Raw genomic sequence first — 16702 nt, forward strand, 5'->3', positions numbered from 1 at the left:
AATGATTAATTATAAATGTATGTACACAATATACAATCCCTGGGATTTATCCCTGTTACATGTATTTGAATGTGTAAAAAAACCTGGACACATGTTTCAGAGTTTCAGGTGATAATGGCTTACCTGCGTTATTCACACATCCAATTGCATGTAACAATTCTTTGGATAGAAATACGTCAATGTTGGAGAAGAGCTTCACACCAATGGTCAAATTTTGTTTGGTTACACAAAATTATATAATTTGTAAATACATTTTTTGGAGAAGTATATTTTCGAATTCTTTAAAGTGATAGTTTACACCATTGTAAATGAATAAAATATATTCCAGGTATTCTCGGATGGATTGACCTTCAACAATTTGCTGATATACAAATCAATAACATCCCACAACGCGCAAAATTCACTTAAATATACTGAACTTAGGAGTGCTGATCGTTGGCCTGTCTGTCCTGTGTGACCGATGATTGATGAGGGAACTCTGCATTATTGTACCATTGACGTACATATATATATTGTTGACTATCGTGCGAAATCACCTCTCATTTCCAATATACACTAAACGTCAGAAGAAACGTTACCCTCCTTCCTTAATGACGGAGGTACCTATCTTCAACTGGCGTTTCGAAGCGTGGACGTCCACTTCTTGGTCTGTCTACGGTGACCCCAGTCTGTCTGAATCCCTGAATAAATCTTATAACCGTGATACGGTGGCATCTGACTGACTGACTGACTGAGTTTAGTTTTACGCCGCTTTTAGCAATATTCCAGCAATATCACGGCGGGGGACACCAGAAATGGGCTTAACACATTGTGCCCATGTGGGGAATCGAACCCGGGCCTTCGGCGTGACGAGCGAACGCTTTAACCACCAGGCTACCCCACCGCCCCCGGTGGCATCTGAGGGCGTTGGTAACAGCATTGTATGTCGACCCCTCCTACACCATCCCAATGGCTCTTTATCTCTCTTCAGCTGTTAATCGTGGCATATATGTCGTTCTTGTGTATCATATCATCTTTTTTCTAGGCTGTCTTCATACCCTATAGAATCATTCTACATGTGAAATGGATGCAATTCCTGCTTGAATATTGCTGCGTTTTGGCGATTGATATTGCTATGTGTAAACAGAAAATGGAAAAATGTTTCTTTGCAAGCAAAAATGTTAAGAAAGATCATGTTAGATGTTTCTAAACATTTCTTTCACAATATCAAAGACACGTTTAACTTGTTTTCCATAATGCAAATCAGCAGAAAATGTTTTAAAAGATTGAAATCATAGCAATGATTATTTTACAATTTTACACACTCTACAACAGTTGTTTCTTATTATTTCAATCTAAATCACTGTTGTTTGCTTATTTCCGCATGGACGAAAATAGGACAATTTTACTCTTCTGTAAAAGATGCATTTCACCTAAACATGAATGTATTTGAGAATTTGTTTTCGTGATTTGCATAATTATTAAGCGTTCTTGAAACTAATACCTTCTAACATGTCTTTGATAGTTTTTAAGCAACGTTTCTTTTGGCTTGTAATGTACACTGCAACAAAAAGGCATACATCGGACAGTATTACCCGAGGGAGAAGTTTACTTCGTACTTATCTTATGGACATGTTAAATGTACAAAATATCATGTATATTTATTGTATTTTGAAGATCGATAAGCTCGCTACCGACTATATTACAAGTAAACAAAATGGCGTCTGCCTCTCGACTGGATTTTAAAATTTATACTGACAAGCTTGTGTGTGCAAACGTTGCAATGTATAAAATAGTTTAAACAAAGCAGTGAAAGTCGGTACAATAAATGTGTACATAGAGGACTAAAAACACAGCTAACCGAACGGTTTTCGAACACCGTGCACTGCATGCATGCACTGCATATTACTACGTCACACGAGATATATAAACGAAATCTATGACAGCAATACCTTCACTCCGGATACAGTGCCAAACTGCCGTGTATATATGATGTAAATCCTCCCTCCGTCTTGATCAACAATCAGTCATGTCTAACAATGTGTGAAGCGTGTCCCCTCACCGTGATATTGCTGGAAGCGGCTCAAAACCCACCTGACTCGAATTCAGAAGTTATCTTTCCTTCCCAATTGTTCGTTTAGCTTACTTATTATTGGTGTAGCTTCCTGATTGTAACTGTTGAATCCTCATCATCACCCATTCACCGCTTCGGCTGTCTCTGAACCTTCCCGATTATGACCTTCCTCAATGTCCTTGTACCCTCCTGATTGTTCGAGTACCGCCCCGACTAGATGTGTACCCTCTTAAATTGTTCGAGTACCGCCCCGACTAATTTTGTACCCCTCCCAACTGTTTGAGTACCGTCCCGACTAGATGTGTACCCCCTTACATTGTTTGAGTACCGTCCCGACTAGTTTTGTACCCATTCCAACTGTTCGAGTACCGTGCCGCTAGTTTTGTACCCCTCCCAACTGTTCGAGTACCCTCCCGACTAGATGTGTACCCCTCTTAAATTGTTGGAGTACCGTCCCGACTAGTTTTGTACCCTCCCAACTGTTCGAGTACCGTCCCGACTAGTTTTGTACCCTCCCAACTGTTCGAGTACCGTCCCGACTAGTTTTGTACCCCTCCCAACTGTTCGAGTACCGTCCCGACTTGTTTTGTACCTTCCGTATTGTTCGTGTACCGTCCTGATTGTTTCTATACCTTCCCAACCGTCCTGGCTGGCCTTGAACCTTCCGTATTGTTCGTGTACCGTCTTTATCTGTTTTCTACCTTCCAATTGTTCGTGTACCGTCCTGATTGTTTCTATACCTTCCCAACCGTCCTGGCTGGTCTTGAACCTTCCGTATTGTTCGAGTACCGTCTTTATCTGTTTTGTACCTTCCATAGTGTTCGCGTAGAGTCCTTGTTGGTTTTGAACCGTCCATATTGTTCGAGTATCATTCTGTGAGCAATACCTGGAGAAGGAATATGAGCGTTGTATCCAGTTAATGTCTTTGTAGGTTTGACCGAGTATGTGTGGTTGGGGGCGTCGGATGTTGAGACAGAAGACACGTGGGTGTGGCTGGATGGACGACAACTCGACTTCACTGCCTGGGCAACTTATATCCCACAGCCGAACAACTACAGGAATCAGGACTGTCTTGCCGTCATTTACAACGATGCTATTCAGTATGCGGACTGGTTTGATAACGACTGTTCTCAGAAACAATATTTCCTGTGCGAATTCATACGGAAGCTACAGAATCAGGACTAACTTAGCGTCATCAGCAACGATGGACTCTGGCATATTGATTGGTTTGTTAACGTCTGGTTTCAGAAAAAACTATTTCTTCGAATTGATACCAAACTGAATTGATAACCATAACTGTTATGGTTTTCGCACTGGATGATCAAATACAATAATTTTAAACATATAGTTTCTATAAGTAAACTATCAAGTGGTTGTATATGTGAATACCACTGTACTGTGAGCAATATGGCCAGATACATGTTATGTAATTGGTAAATTATTCCAATTCTGTTAGTTCGACAAGGTTTGCAACAATGGCGTCTCCCTTTCAACGTTTATTTCCTTCTTCCGAATGTATTGTGTCATGTGGCAGTGTTATAGTGTAACAAAGCTTCAAGTGTAATACATTGTACATGTGAGGGGCAGTGGTGTGCTATGTTTAGACTTGTGCTAGACTATATAGAGTTCTGGAAGGTCCTACAAACTACTACCACTATATGGACTATTCTGGCCCGGAGATTTGGATTTAGTTTGGTATGTTAGTGGAGCCTCGTCTCACATGACATCTCAAGTGACCAGCAGACTCGCATTGTGTGTGATGACCATTATACCCTGCCAGTCCTAGCTGGATTTCTGTTGCTGAGGAGTGGACATTACCACCGCTGTCTTTATTTCTATAATCAATGCCCTTGTATAACATTGGCTTTGAATGTGTACTGCCACATTGTTTTGTAATTCCGAAGAGATACCTTGGCATTAATTTGTTTTTGTTTTAACGTTTCAGTTTCAACATGGGAATTAACTCGTAACATCTGCAAAACATAATGTGCCGTTGAAGTTTGACAACTTAAGTACAAAGCAGTGAATTAATGTCAATTTCCGGAGATGTATGTAGTCAATTTCAGCGAAAGAATAACTCGTATTTCTCGCAAAGAGCATTTTTATTTCCAAAGTGAATATGTTGAAATTACTTGCTCGTAATCGTATTTCTCTCTCCCACCCCATCCGGAATAAACCAAAACCAAACCAAGCAAATACAAGCCACGAACATATATATTTTGAAACGTTACTTGATAGTTTCTTACTATTCAATAACATTGTTGACGTTTGCCCAACACAACATAGATATCGTACCCAAATGCAACGTTGACCACGCCTCATAATCCTCGCCCAACGTTAAAGATTCAGTCGATGTTGACTGGTTCATGACATGCCCCGAAATGGTCGATAGAACCCGAGAGAGACAGTCGTCTCATCACTGTGTTCCTGATGTGGTAACCCAACACTGTTGATGCAGATATCGATGTATCTTTAACAGGTATACCACTAACAATCTCAATGGACTTTCTACTATTGGGGCGTAACATGAACGTGCAATTCAACAAAATCATTATTTTCATGATATTTTTTACTTACCGCATTGAAAAGGATGTTTTTCGTGTTTTGCCAACATGTTGACAATATTTGTGAAGTCGCAATCACTTTTAAAATATCTTCTTTGTTGATTTCGGAAAACACCACATGTGCACGCTCTTCTGTACGTCAGTTTTCCTCGTAGTAGTCACACACTGTTTCTGGCTTTGCTGTTAATCTTGTTAAAGTAATAATATTGCGTAAACATTTTTATTATGTCAACGGTGATCTTTGATCTTGACATTGTGCATAATTACAATATCAAATAAACAATCTTGCATCCTATTTTTAGCATGCTGTTCATTTGAAATCATTGCTGCTGTCACCCCAGCGGTATTAGTATACTTCACGGGTGGTTAGGTTTTGGGATATTCAAACACAGAAGTCCATCAGTTGGTCCACAACACTTTATTCGAGGTCTAAATATGCAATTACATGATAGCGCAGCAACGGCCAGGCAGTATCACAGAGGCGATCGTAATACCACCTGCCTAGCTGCTGTCACAGGGTAGAGTCCCCTTACAACAAGAATGCAATGTATATATACTACTGACTGTCAGGCAGCCCTGTGTCGTATTACGATACATGTATGGTCAGCCTTCAGTATCCAGCACCTCATCCACAATGTTAAACTTCCGTTGCCGAGTTATTTTCTAACGGCGACCGGTGGTCCACACTTCCATCGGTAACGGATCTGTGGCACATCTTCAGGCAACTCAACAGTGATCCTACATGCATCTGCAAGACCGCCAGGGAATCAGACGCTTTTTTCAGTGCGCGGGTTTGGTATGGTCACCGGAATATAACAGGAACGTTGTGTGCCGGGAATCGATCAATACACGGACTGTCCTCGTTCGTAGACCGTACAATTAAACTTAGTCGGAAGGTGACCAACCATAGTCTGGGTAAGCATCGAGCAAGCCCATTGGATTGGTTCTGTGTACATTCAGTAGAGTGAATAGTGTTACACTGAGATTGGAAGTTGAACTTGCCAGGATAATACAGTAGGGCCTACACCAGCCTGTTACAGAATGTTCCAGAAGAGATTCAAACCAGCACCAGGGCATGCACTTGAGTGAAGATCACTTTTCACCCTGGATACTCAGCCTTGGTCTATTGTGGAAGCTTGACCACTGTTGTAGGTGAATATAGCTCATCACTGTCTTTATAGCATCTGTGTTAAATTGCTGTACTTGCATTTGGGCTGCCATTGCAATTGTACTGCCACTCTTGTTTAACTGTTGTAGTAATTACTTTGAAGCCATTTATGATGATTTGAAAACTTGGTTTATTTCAGAATACAAGAATAATTGAACCATTAGTTGGTTTCATACCGAATTGTCTCACCGAAAGCGTATTGGTTTACTTATTGCTGTCATTTGAACATCGACACGTAACAGTATATATGTAAAGGTTTTGGCTCAGCGTACTTCTGACATTCTAGAAATATCCAAGCACTAGCACAATGACGTGTGGAGTACCCGAGTCAAGTGTAGATGAAGTGGCTTCAGTAGGGGATTCCGGGTTGACAGTTGACAGGGATTTGCTGAGCGCTTCCGTCACTCTCTTCTGTCAGAAGGGGAAGATAAACGCTCTGCCATATTTGGCAGATAAGATTTGAGCGTCCTTGGTTCGTGGACTAGGCCATGGGATCCGTCTTTATGTTGTAGAATAGGATATCTAAAACTTTGGGACTGTTTCAGTCATTCCATGATGCAGCAGCAATATCACGACTAACCTGCATATACCTTAATTTTATTATTGCGAAGTACACATAATCAATCCAAATCAACCAAACTAATCATTTATATAGCGCCTGTTTCCAGTCAGTGAAATTCTGCTTGAAGGCGCTTAGAGGAGCAGCTCTGCTTGAATTATACACACCCTCTAATCGCAGAACATGAAGTATACACTTATAAATCTACAACTCTTGAAATATACACCTCTTGTAATGTCCGGTTTAAACAACACACACCTACAATAAGAATTTACCTGCTGTACACATGGCAATGAATGTACCTTACAGTTTACGCATCTTTTCACATCTATACCTCATTTAAATCACATATGCAGATGTTCGATTTGATAATGACACTTCGACACTATGTATAACAATGTACCAGTCCCATAGCTCAACCCTAAACTATCTCCTTTAACCCGTGAAGATCCAGGTTAGAATTGATCTTCAGTAACCCATGCTTGTCCTAAGAGGCGACTACCGGGATCGGGTGGTAAGGCTCGCAGACTTGGTTGGACATGTCATCGTATCCCAATTGTGTAGATCAATGCTCTGCTCTGCAGTTGCCCACTGGATTGTCTGGTTCAGAATCGAGTATTTACATACCGCCGCCATATAGCTGGAATATTACTGAGTGCGGAGTAAAAGTAAACTCTCTCACGATCTCCTTCAAACATGTGGACACATTCAATCCTATCACCAACAATATCTCATTAAAAAGTTGGGTACTAAGTAGCAGGGAGAATATATCTGAGATATACGATACAACAACACGATGGGGTCATTTCAGAGCACATGGCGGTTACTCAACAAAACAATAACGTATATAGCGTTAACCACCTCATTGATGGTGAATTACCATCTCCTTTGTAATAACCGCTTTAATGTTTGGTAAAACAACTTGGTCTGTATATATATAAAAAGCTTCCAGAACATTCTCCAACACCATTTGTCACACAAGAATATTCATCAATACACCTAGATTCCAGACGGCTCTTGTCTCCCAGAATAGTAACCCGCACCCAGCTGCCATCCTTCTTTACAGAAACGATATAGTATAAATGCAACACTGTTCTACAATGTCAAGAAGCACTGCAAGTAATATCTAACAACTATTTACCCTTAATACAAGCTAGTGCAAATTTAATTAAATCGACTGTATGTCAGCGCAAAAATCGATGGCAGTGTAAACAAAATGGCAATTTAAAATATAAGAGCAGTGATAAAACCAATATGGTCAAATCTAATTTGGAAATAAATTAAAAACCTTCCAGAAATGTCCATACTATGCGGGATTGTTCTTTGCTGTTCTGGAAAATTAGAGCACGCTTGACCCCAAAACCATCTAAATATTGCTACTTCTCTACCCAAGTGACTGCTTACATCAGATGGTGATTCGCTCCTAACACCTAGGTATTGTTAATAAACGTTGTTATGAACTCAATTGTAACTGAATCAGTATAGTACGATTACGAATGTGGTATTTTTACCCACAGTTCGAGACCGGTTCTACAGGATCTCTCGTGGGAATGTAATTGTACTTGGGTTTCATTATGCAAATGGGAGTCTGAAGGTTTGAATCAATACTTTACAAACGCATCTATCATTTTCAGTGGTCCTCAGATACTTCAATGAAAAATGAGAGCGAAAACAGAAAAAGAACAAAGTCAATCAAGGATCAGGAACACACAGTGCTGACATGTTAAACATACGTTTTTCACAACACGTATGGGGAGATGCCATTCCTCTATGTATGATGAGCAGACCCACGGTGACGATATAAACCACCAACCAGGAACCGCCTGTAAATACGCTGATAGACATAGAGATACTTCTTGCGATCAATGACAGATCCGTTGTTCCAAATCTACCAACAACATAAGTTCGACAGGGTCTCTGGGAAACGTTACTGTACTCTATGCTCTGTACAGATGGGAGCCTGTGATGTAAGGGAATACTTTGCTACATAAATCTAATAAATAATACTTGTGTTGACAAAGACAGTAGGTTGATCAACAGTGCAGGCGGTTTTGACGTGGTGATGGTGACTTGGAAGAAGGTGAACACTGTATATTCAGTTCTCAGCCAACATTTCCTCATGCACATGTCCTCTGTGCGTACCATGGACACAGGCATTGCCTATCTGCTGGTCACACTGTGCCTGACTACTGGAGTAGGTGGTTCCCTGAATTCTTGTTTGGCGAATGGGTTAATCAAAGAAGGAAAATATCTTCAACATTCAGACTTCGCTGAAGAACGACACACCTCAATATTTTCATGTGCTGTGGAATGCTATAAATATGGATTTTGCGAATCCTTCAACTTTAATACGAAAACAAAATCTTGCTCTCTAAACTTTGAAGATGATATCCTGAGACCTGAAAACTTGATTGCTGCAGAGGATTCTGTGTACAGTAGTATTGCTGGATGGCAACTGGTGGGTGCACCTTTTAATGAGTTCTCAAATGCGTTTGTTTTTTCGGTTTTGCTATCTTTGTTATCTGTTTTTAGATGCAACCTGTAAACACAAGCATTTTGTACATTTTGTAAGTCAGTGATTGTGGAAATGAGACCATTCTTCAGCATACATGCCAGTTTATTTTCCAGAGATGTACCTACACATCAACGCGTCATGCCAGAACTTGCACTGGATAAATCCTTTTCAAGTGTAATCTCCTAATGCTATGGAATCATATCCCATGTATTTAGTACATGTATATCCCTTGTACATAATCTATGCAAGTTTGCCCAACAGTATTACCCTATAGTTTTATATAGGGTTTCACTGGTTATAAAGATCCTGTAATGAAACAAACAAACTACACCGCACAGTTTTAAGGCCACGGATTCTCGTTTACGTTGTCATTGTTTTGTTCAAGGTGACGGCCTCAGGGCCTTGTATCAACCAGACCTGTGGGAAGCATGAGAAGTGTGTGGTAACACGTGTGTCCAGCACTGTCTGTGGTAAGGCGTATACACTGTTCTCATTTGTGACGTTAAAGTGAGTGAGTACCAAAACGGGAAAGCCTGTGTGTGTACATCGAATAACGGATACACAGAAGTGTTTGAATGTCATATGGGGATACGACAAGGTTGTCTTCTCAGTCCGTTTCTGTTCTCACTTTTCATTAATGAATTGGTCGACGAAATCAGGTCCAATTTTACAAATGACGTTCAGTTATTCCCTGCCTTACTCGAGCTGTTCCTTCTTGTATTTGCTGATGATGTTATGTTTTCTGATACTGTAAATGAACTCAAAAGACAAATTGATACTTTAGAAAATTACTTTAGAACATGGATTCTTTAAATAAATGTAAACAAGACAATATAAGTTGTTCACTGGTCACGAGGGAGACATAGGCTGATGTACCCTCGATGTTTGTTTATGTTCCCTGAGCCCGAAGGTAACATAAATAACATAAAGAAACATCGAGGGTACGTCATCCCATGGGCCCCGAGTGACCAGTGAACAACGTATTTATCTTAACGAACACCTCAACGGTAATTTTGAACTGTTTGAAGCATCGGATCGGATCATAGTATGGAGTACCCGACGACAAGACAACAAGAAAAACAAAAGTTTTTTCCCTTCCATCGATTTGCATTCGCAAAACATCGGTAATTTCTGTACATCATACGTGATTCAATGTTATTCCAGATAAACAATAACTACTACGGAGTACCAAATGAGTTTGGCATTCCCAGCGGGGTACATAGAAAATGTTACTCGTTTGTAAGCGGAGTACATTGAAAATAATAGACGAGCGCTCAGAAAACGACATTTATGTGTGAGGCAGGATAAACATTGTTGTATTTAAACATGGAGGCGATCTCACTAGAACGGAAAGTGGATCTACCAAAATAAAGTTTCATCATCTTGCAACTACCTGGATATGTTATTTTCTGGAAATCTCACTTGGCAGGCATCTATAAACCAGCCTACTCTTAAAGCTAAGAGGCTCTCATAACTGTTCAGCGGAGTTTGTTTAAGTTTGAAAATCTCTAATTTGAACTATATTTTAAAATCGTTGCCAATAAAACCCTGCCATTTACTTGTATAGTTCAGTGGTACCGGGCAATCAAAAGTTTGAATGCATTGAGAAAATACAGTTGCAAGCATGTAAAAGATTTCTGGGCATCCGCAGATCAACAAATACTGATACCGTACAAGATGAATGCGGAAGATATCAATCTATATCTTGGCATTAAAACGTTTTATCTCATATCAGTTGAAATTCATAACGTTTTATCTCATATTTGTTGAATCTCATCTCAATGCGTCCTCATCGCTATCCATCAACAGTCTATAAGATGTCATTGGTTTAAATACAAGCGATGCTAGAAATAAATCTTCTTAAGTTTGACATTTCATTCCAAAACAGTTGCAACTTTGAGCGATAAGTGACAAACTAACCCCCTTACATTACCCACTAGGCCCCCTCACGAATATCAAATTGTCGATCCCTTACAATCAATGAACAGTGTTATGTTGTGTTGACAAAGCAACATTTCTTCACAGATACCAGTACGTTCTATGGATCTACCTACACCACAGAGTTCATCATCTCCACCTCGAAACTCAACTGGGCAGACTCAGCAGCTGAATGCCAGCGACAACACGGGACCTTGGCCTTCATCGACACTCCCAAGAAACGACAGGACGTAGAAACCCTTATAAGAGGGAAAGGTTAGTGTACTGATTTTAGGTACATGCCAAGCGTGGTACATACGTCAGTTTTGGGGAACGATGAACATGTCGGGTAGTCAAGTCTTATGTCAAGTTATTCACATGGGTCGGTTTTAAAAGGCAGTAGCACAGTATCCCTTACGTGTCAGTTCTGAAAGGCTCATGACAATGTATTCCACACGTGTCAGTTCTGAAAGGCCAATGACAAATTCAGAAAACGTGTTAGTTATGAAATTGTACGACAAATCATGCGCAGGCCTGTCCTGACAGGGTAGTGAGAAATTATACGCACACCATGTTTTAAAGGCTAATGGCAAGATATGCACGCGTGTCAGTTTTTTTTTAATAACGGGCTGATTTCAAATTATGTTCATTTCAGTCTATATCCCCGAACATCACCTTAGTGGTACAAGAGTATAGATAGACAACGTACGGTGTGAAGTCAGTACATACCTTCATGACAACGAGTCAAGTGATTTGGACACTTTTAACCTCATTATGTATTTGAATGTGTAAAAAAACCTGGACAGATCTTTCAGAGTTTCAGGTGATAATGGCTTATCTGAGTTATTCACATTCAATTGCATTTAACAATTCTTTGGATAGAAATACGTCAATGTTGGAGAAGAGTTTCACACCAATGGTCAAACTGCACTGCACATTACGACGTCATACAATTGCTAGTGATACAACTTCTCGGTGGAGAGTTTTCGGTTACCGTGGCAGCGGGGGATACCTTTTCCAGTTGTTATCCTCCTGGGAGGGGTGACACGGAAACTTGATAAAGGGTCATTAACCCAAAAAAATTAAAGCATTTTACATGAAGGCAAGATATACATATAAATAACCCAAATCTACCGATGCCAGCAATACCTTCACCCCAGATACAGTGCCAAGCTGCTGTTTATATATGATATAAATCCTCCCTCCGTCTTGATCTCATCTCATCAAAATCCTGTCCAACAATGTGTGAAGCCCGTTTCTCGTCTCCCCCCACCGTGATATTGCTGGAAGCGGCTCAAAACCCAACTCACTCGAATTCAGAAGTTACCTTGCCTTCCCAATTGTTCGTTTAGCTTCCTTATTATTGGTGTAGTTTCCTGATTGTCACTGTATTTTCCTGCTTGTCCTTGTTCATTCTTCATTATGACCTTCTGTTGTAGAGGGGGTGGGGGTGGGGGGTGGTGTGTGTGTGTGATGAGCGGATTTTGGTTGGCCATTTTGGTCTTTTTAATCACAAATAGGTGTGACCTTTGTGTGACCTAATCGAATGTTGAACCCCACCCTCCCCTTTCCGGTCCAGGTGTGTGTGTGTGTGACCTTTAGGTTCATCTTATTGGTATTATTTTATGAGTTTGCCGACTCGATCGTTCACACAGCAAACCTTAGACTCATGCTTAGTCTCTGAATATATATATAATTTTGATAGTAACAAACAAGCCCGTTTAAATTGAAAAGGAGCCCTAAGGACACCAGAGATTCAGAACCTGCGAAAATCTAGACTTGCTTTATTTAGGGCTTTTGCACCGCAGAGAGGGCATGGCAGTTGGGGAAATAATGTGGTTCAGGGACTGTGAGACAGACTAAGCAAACGTGTTCAACGTAGAATTAATATCACACAATGAGGGGGAATTTAGCTGCTATTTATTAGGTCAAAATATCAGAGCGCATTTTGCTAAATCACTAACCAGTTTAATATACGCTGTCACACAAGGAACAAGTCTTAATGTTTCGATATCTGTCAACAATAAACGGTTGTAGCTGTTAAAATTCATGAGAGCCCGTATATGCGTGAATAGGGGCGCTGTCTATGCACTGCTGTCAGTACTACTACTAACAGCAGAATCGCTTGCTCGCTGAGCCGTAACTGAAGAGACATGTGACAGCTGTGATTGGATGAAATAGTGTAAGGTGTTATGTTTGTTAAAAGTACCCCCATCCAGTCATTAAAACTGACCACCATTTTTAAGTATTTAATGCTGTCATTTGTATCACTTATGCTTATGCGAGTACAGATATGTTCAAATAGGTGCCAGTTGGTGCGGATCTGGGGTGGTTGATGTGTTTAGCTTCCTGTGTGTGGCTTCCTGTGCTCGCAAAGTTAGCCGGTTCAAGTTGACCAGAAATTGTTTTATTGTAATTTAAAGGTCAGACTGTAAGCATGTGTACATGGTTGGTGATAATTTTCGGCGTGGTGTAGTGTCACAAATGGTCAGCTTCCGTTGTTTAAAGGTCAGACTGTAATCATGAGTACATGGCATGGATAATGTTCAATGTGATGTTGAATGTATGCTGACAAGTGGTCAGCTTCCGTTATTTAGGGAGACAAGTGTCTGACCGGAATTGAAGACAGGAAATAGTAAGCAGTTGAGGACTGATGGTCACTGAATATCTCAAGTAGTTTGATTGTACAGTGATGAAATGATTTAGCATTTGTCATATATATGACTGAATAAGAAAACAAACCTTTTCTCCTGTAAAACTTTCCAATACTGTTACGTCAAATTTTCAAACTTTACTCTCAAATTACAAACATGTAAAAAACCCATCTTATGTCAATGTTTATGACACTTATTTGACATCATGTGACACATAGGTTACTCACATGCCGTTAGCCGCTCTTATTCCACAGACAGTACAATGAAATACTGGTGTAAGCTTTTTGTGACTGTAGTGTGTGGGGTATGAAGAGATTAGGACCTCCTGGTGTTAAGAATTGTAATGTAGCTTAAATGTATTCAGTGACATAGGGAGGATTATTTAGCAGTTGTAAAACGAACATTTGTACAAAGAACAGTTGTACAATCCTCCAGCAATGCATTAAGTGAGTGAGTGAGTTTAGTTTTATCTTGCATTCGATATCCCAGCTATATGGTCTGTAAATAATCGAGTCTGGACCAGACAATCCAGAGATCAACAGCTTGAGCATCGATCTACCCAATTGGGATATGATGATGTGATTTGTCAATCATGCCAGCGATCCTCACCACCCGATCCCGTTAGTCGCCTCTTACGACAAGCATGGGTTACTGAAGGTTCATTCTAACCCGCACTTTCAGGGGTACAATTCATTAAGAAACAAGAAAGATATACAGATTTCATTGTTTATTAGCTCCGTTTCAAATGAGTAGGCTTTAGGATAGGAGATCTCCCAAATGTCTACTTTACATTGTGCTTTGCATTTTACTTTGTGCTAATTGTATTATTGCCCTTCCTCATCATCCTGTCCAGATACTTCGCTCTCAGATGTAATGTCTTCATAATCATCATCAATTAAGTCTTCTACCCAAGATTTATATTGGTACAGCTTGGAAAACACGTCATGATTCAGATTATTCGTGTCTTGTACTCGTTTCAGTATTCCTTGTGTCTTTGGACCCAACTGCATATGATACAGATAAGTAATAAATCGGGCATATGTCTCTTTAAACGTGCTCCAGATGAATTTCTTCAGTTTGGCTTGTATCATGTCTTCGTGTAACCCTCTTTTCATGTACAGCTGTCGTTTCTCAAAAGTCTTTATTCAGCTCACGCGTCCGTGAATACATTTGTCTTATACCTTGGTCCTCGAGATGTTATTTTTCCTGTTGCCGTGTGTGACATCACTAAACGATACAGCATCATCATCATCATGTTTCCATTTTCAGGACATTGTTTATCGTGTAAATGTCTTTGTAAGTTGTGGTTATTGCTAAACACTTGACCACAATAGTCACAATCTGACAGAGGACGTGGTCTCTTCACAGCAGAGAAGTTATCGTCTTCCTCCCACTTCCTTTTGACTTGGGGTATTCCAGGTGGACCCACTGAAGACTTTTCAGGCCACCAGATTCTTCTGTGTTTTTGCAAATCATGCAAATCTTGAAACACGAGTCCACAGTCATCACAAGATGGCATTGTTGGGAGGTTTTCTTCACACGTCTGCTCACTCTGAACGTCTAACTCGGACTGAATTGTCCTAGCTTGGAGGCCTCCTTTTAAACTGAATGCGTTGGGACAAAGTCGCAAATGGGGAGGTGTTTGGGGTTTTAGATCAACCAACAAGTATCCATAAGGTTTCTGGGTAGCCTTTTGAAATGGCTCCATGAAATGGTCTGTGTTACCTGGATACATTTGCCTCGCCAAAGTCATGATCGGTTGTTGGTCAATAGGGTTGTTGAACAGGAGCAGATAGTGACTGACTGACTGACTGAGTTTAGTTTTACGCCGCTTTTAGCAATATTCCAGCAATATTCCAGCAATATCACGGCGGGGGACACCAAAAATGGGCTTAACACATTGTGCCCATGTGGGGAATCGAACCAGGGTCTTCGGCGTGACGAGCCAACGCTTTAACCACTAGGGTACCCCATCGCCCCAGCAGATAGTGACAGTTTCTTCGTTGCGTGGGATCGTTACTGTAATACAAATTCTGGTTCAAGGCTATCACTGAGAGATTACGATGATGACTTCCTTCGGTAAAAAGATCTGTAATGCGTGGATCTTTGCTGGCAGTAGACATTAAGTCGTCGAGGTAACCACGTTCACAACACAACAATTACATATTTTATCATTGTATTCAGATAAGTGGGGTTTAAACGTTAACCTTGATAAATCTAATATTGTTGTATTCAAAAGGGGAGGTAGACTTAAAAGTACTGATGCATGGTAGTTTCAAGGTAATAACATAAAGATAGTCAATAGCTATAATTATCTCGGTTTTCTATTCACGTGTAATGTTAGCCTGGGCAAATCGATATCCGATTTCTCCTTGCCTGGTAAAAAAGCATTAATGGAATTCAATGGCAACCTTAGAAAAATCAGTTCGTTATCACCGGATATCTTTTTCAAAATATTTGATAGTCAAATACAATCTATCCTATTATATGCTTCAGAAATGTGGGGATATAAAAAATATGAATGCATTGAAAAAATACATCTTTCGGCTTGCAAATTATACGTAAACGTTGGACCTCAGACACCTAACGCTATTGTGTATGGTGAATGTGGCCGTTTCCCTAATTTTGTAAATGCAGCTGTTCGTTGTCTTAACTACTGGATTAAAATAATAAAAATGCACAAAGATCGCATACCAAAGAAAGCTTATGAAATGTTACTTCAAAAATTCGCTATTTGCTCTTTTCTTATGAATTTAGATTTGTTTGGTTATCACAAACTGTTGGAAATCGTGTAAGTTTTATCGGAATCTTCAACACGCGTTTAGTGGATGTTTTTAAACAAAACTGGAGATCCGATCTTGACAATAGCACACGTTATGTTTTGTATAGAGAATTCAAAAGTTTATTAAACCCTGAAAAATACCTTTTTGAATTTGCAGGTTATAAATTACGTAAATATTTAGTTAGATTTAGAGCAGGATTACTAAGGTTCAAATTTAATGAAGGACGATGGTGTAAAATGAACACAAATTTGAGAACGTGTCCTATCTGTTACGGAGGTGTAGACATGGCATCCCTTCTGGAAAAAGTCTGATTGCACACGGGACACGTTGTTGACTGCATGGTGGTCCTAGTCTAAATGGCAGGGAACCATGTCTACAGGCTGCTTTTATCTAAAAAGTCGTCTTCCGTTTCTTCATGGGAATCTGGGAGGAACTTCCAGCTTTAGATGCCCCTTTCTTTTGCATCTGAAGAAGAGCCTTGGCCTGTTC

At 40.1% G+C, this 16702-nt stretch overlaps 1 protein-coding gene across 2 annotated transcripts in view; it reads left to right on the plus strand.

Annotated features, from left to right (window-relative positions):
* Window positions 1-8347: 8347 nt before the first annotated feature.
* LOC124275149 (brevican core protein-like) overlaps window positions 8348-16702 on the plus strand; it is a 28310-nt gene continuing 19955 nt past the window's right edge. Inside the window, exons 1-3 of one of the 2 annotated variants that reach the window (XM_046710642.1) lie at window positions 8348-8802; window positions 9245-9329; window positions 10885-11052. In XM_046710642.1, the coding sequence (XP_046566598.1) occupies window positions 8407-8802; window positions 9245-9329; window positions 10885-11052 (649 nt within the window). In that variant the 5' untranslated portion in view covers window positions 8348-8406. The remainder of the gene's footprint in view (window positions 8803-9244; window positions 9330-10884; window positions 11053-16702) is intronic. The other variant, XM_046710639.1, reaches the window with a different exon arrangement.

The sequence above is a fragment of the Haliotis rubra genome, unplaced genomic scaffold (genome assembly GCF_003918875.1).
Source record: "Haliotis rubra isolate DU_JTF1 unplaced genomic scaffold, ASM391887v1 Scf199, whole genome shotgun sequence".
In the NCBI taxonomy this organism is placed as follows: domain Eukaryota; kingdom Metazoa; phylum Mollusca; class Gastropoda; order Lepetellida; family Haliotidae; genus Haliotis; species Haliotis rubra.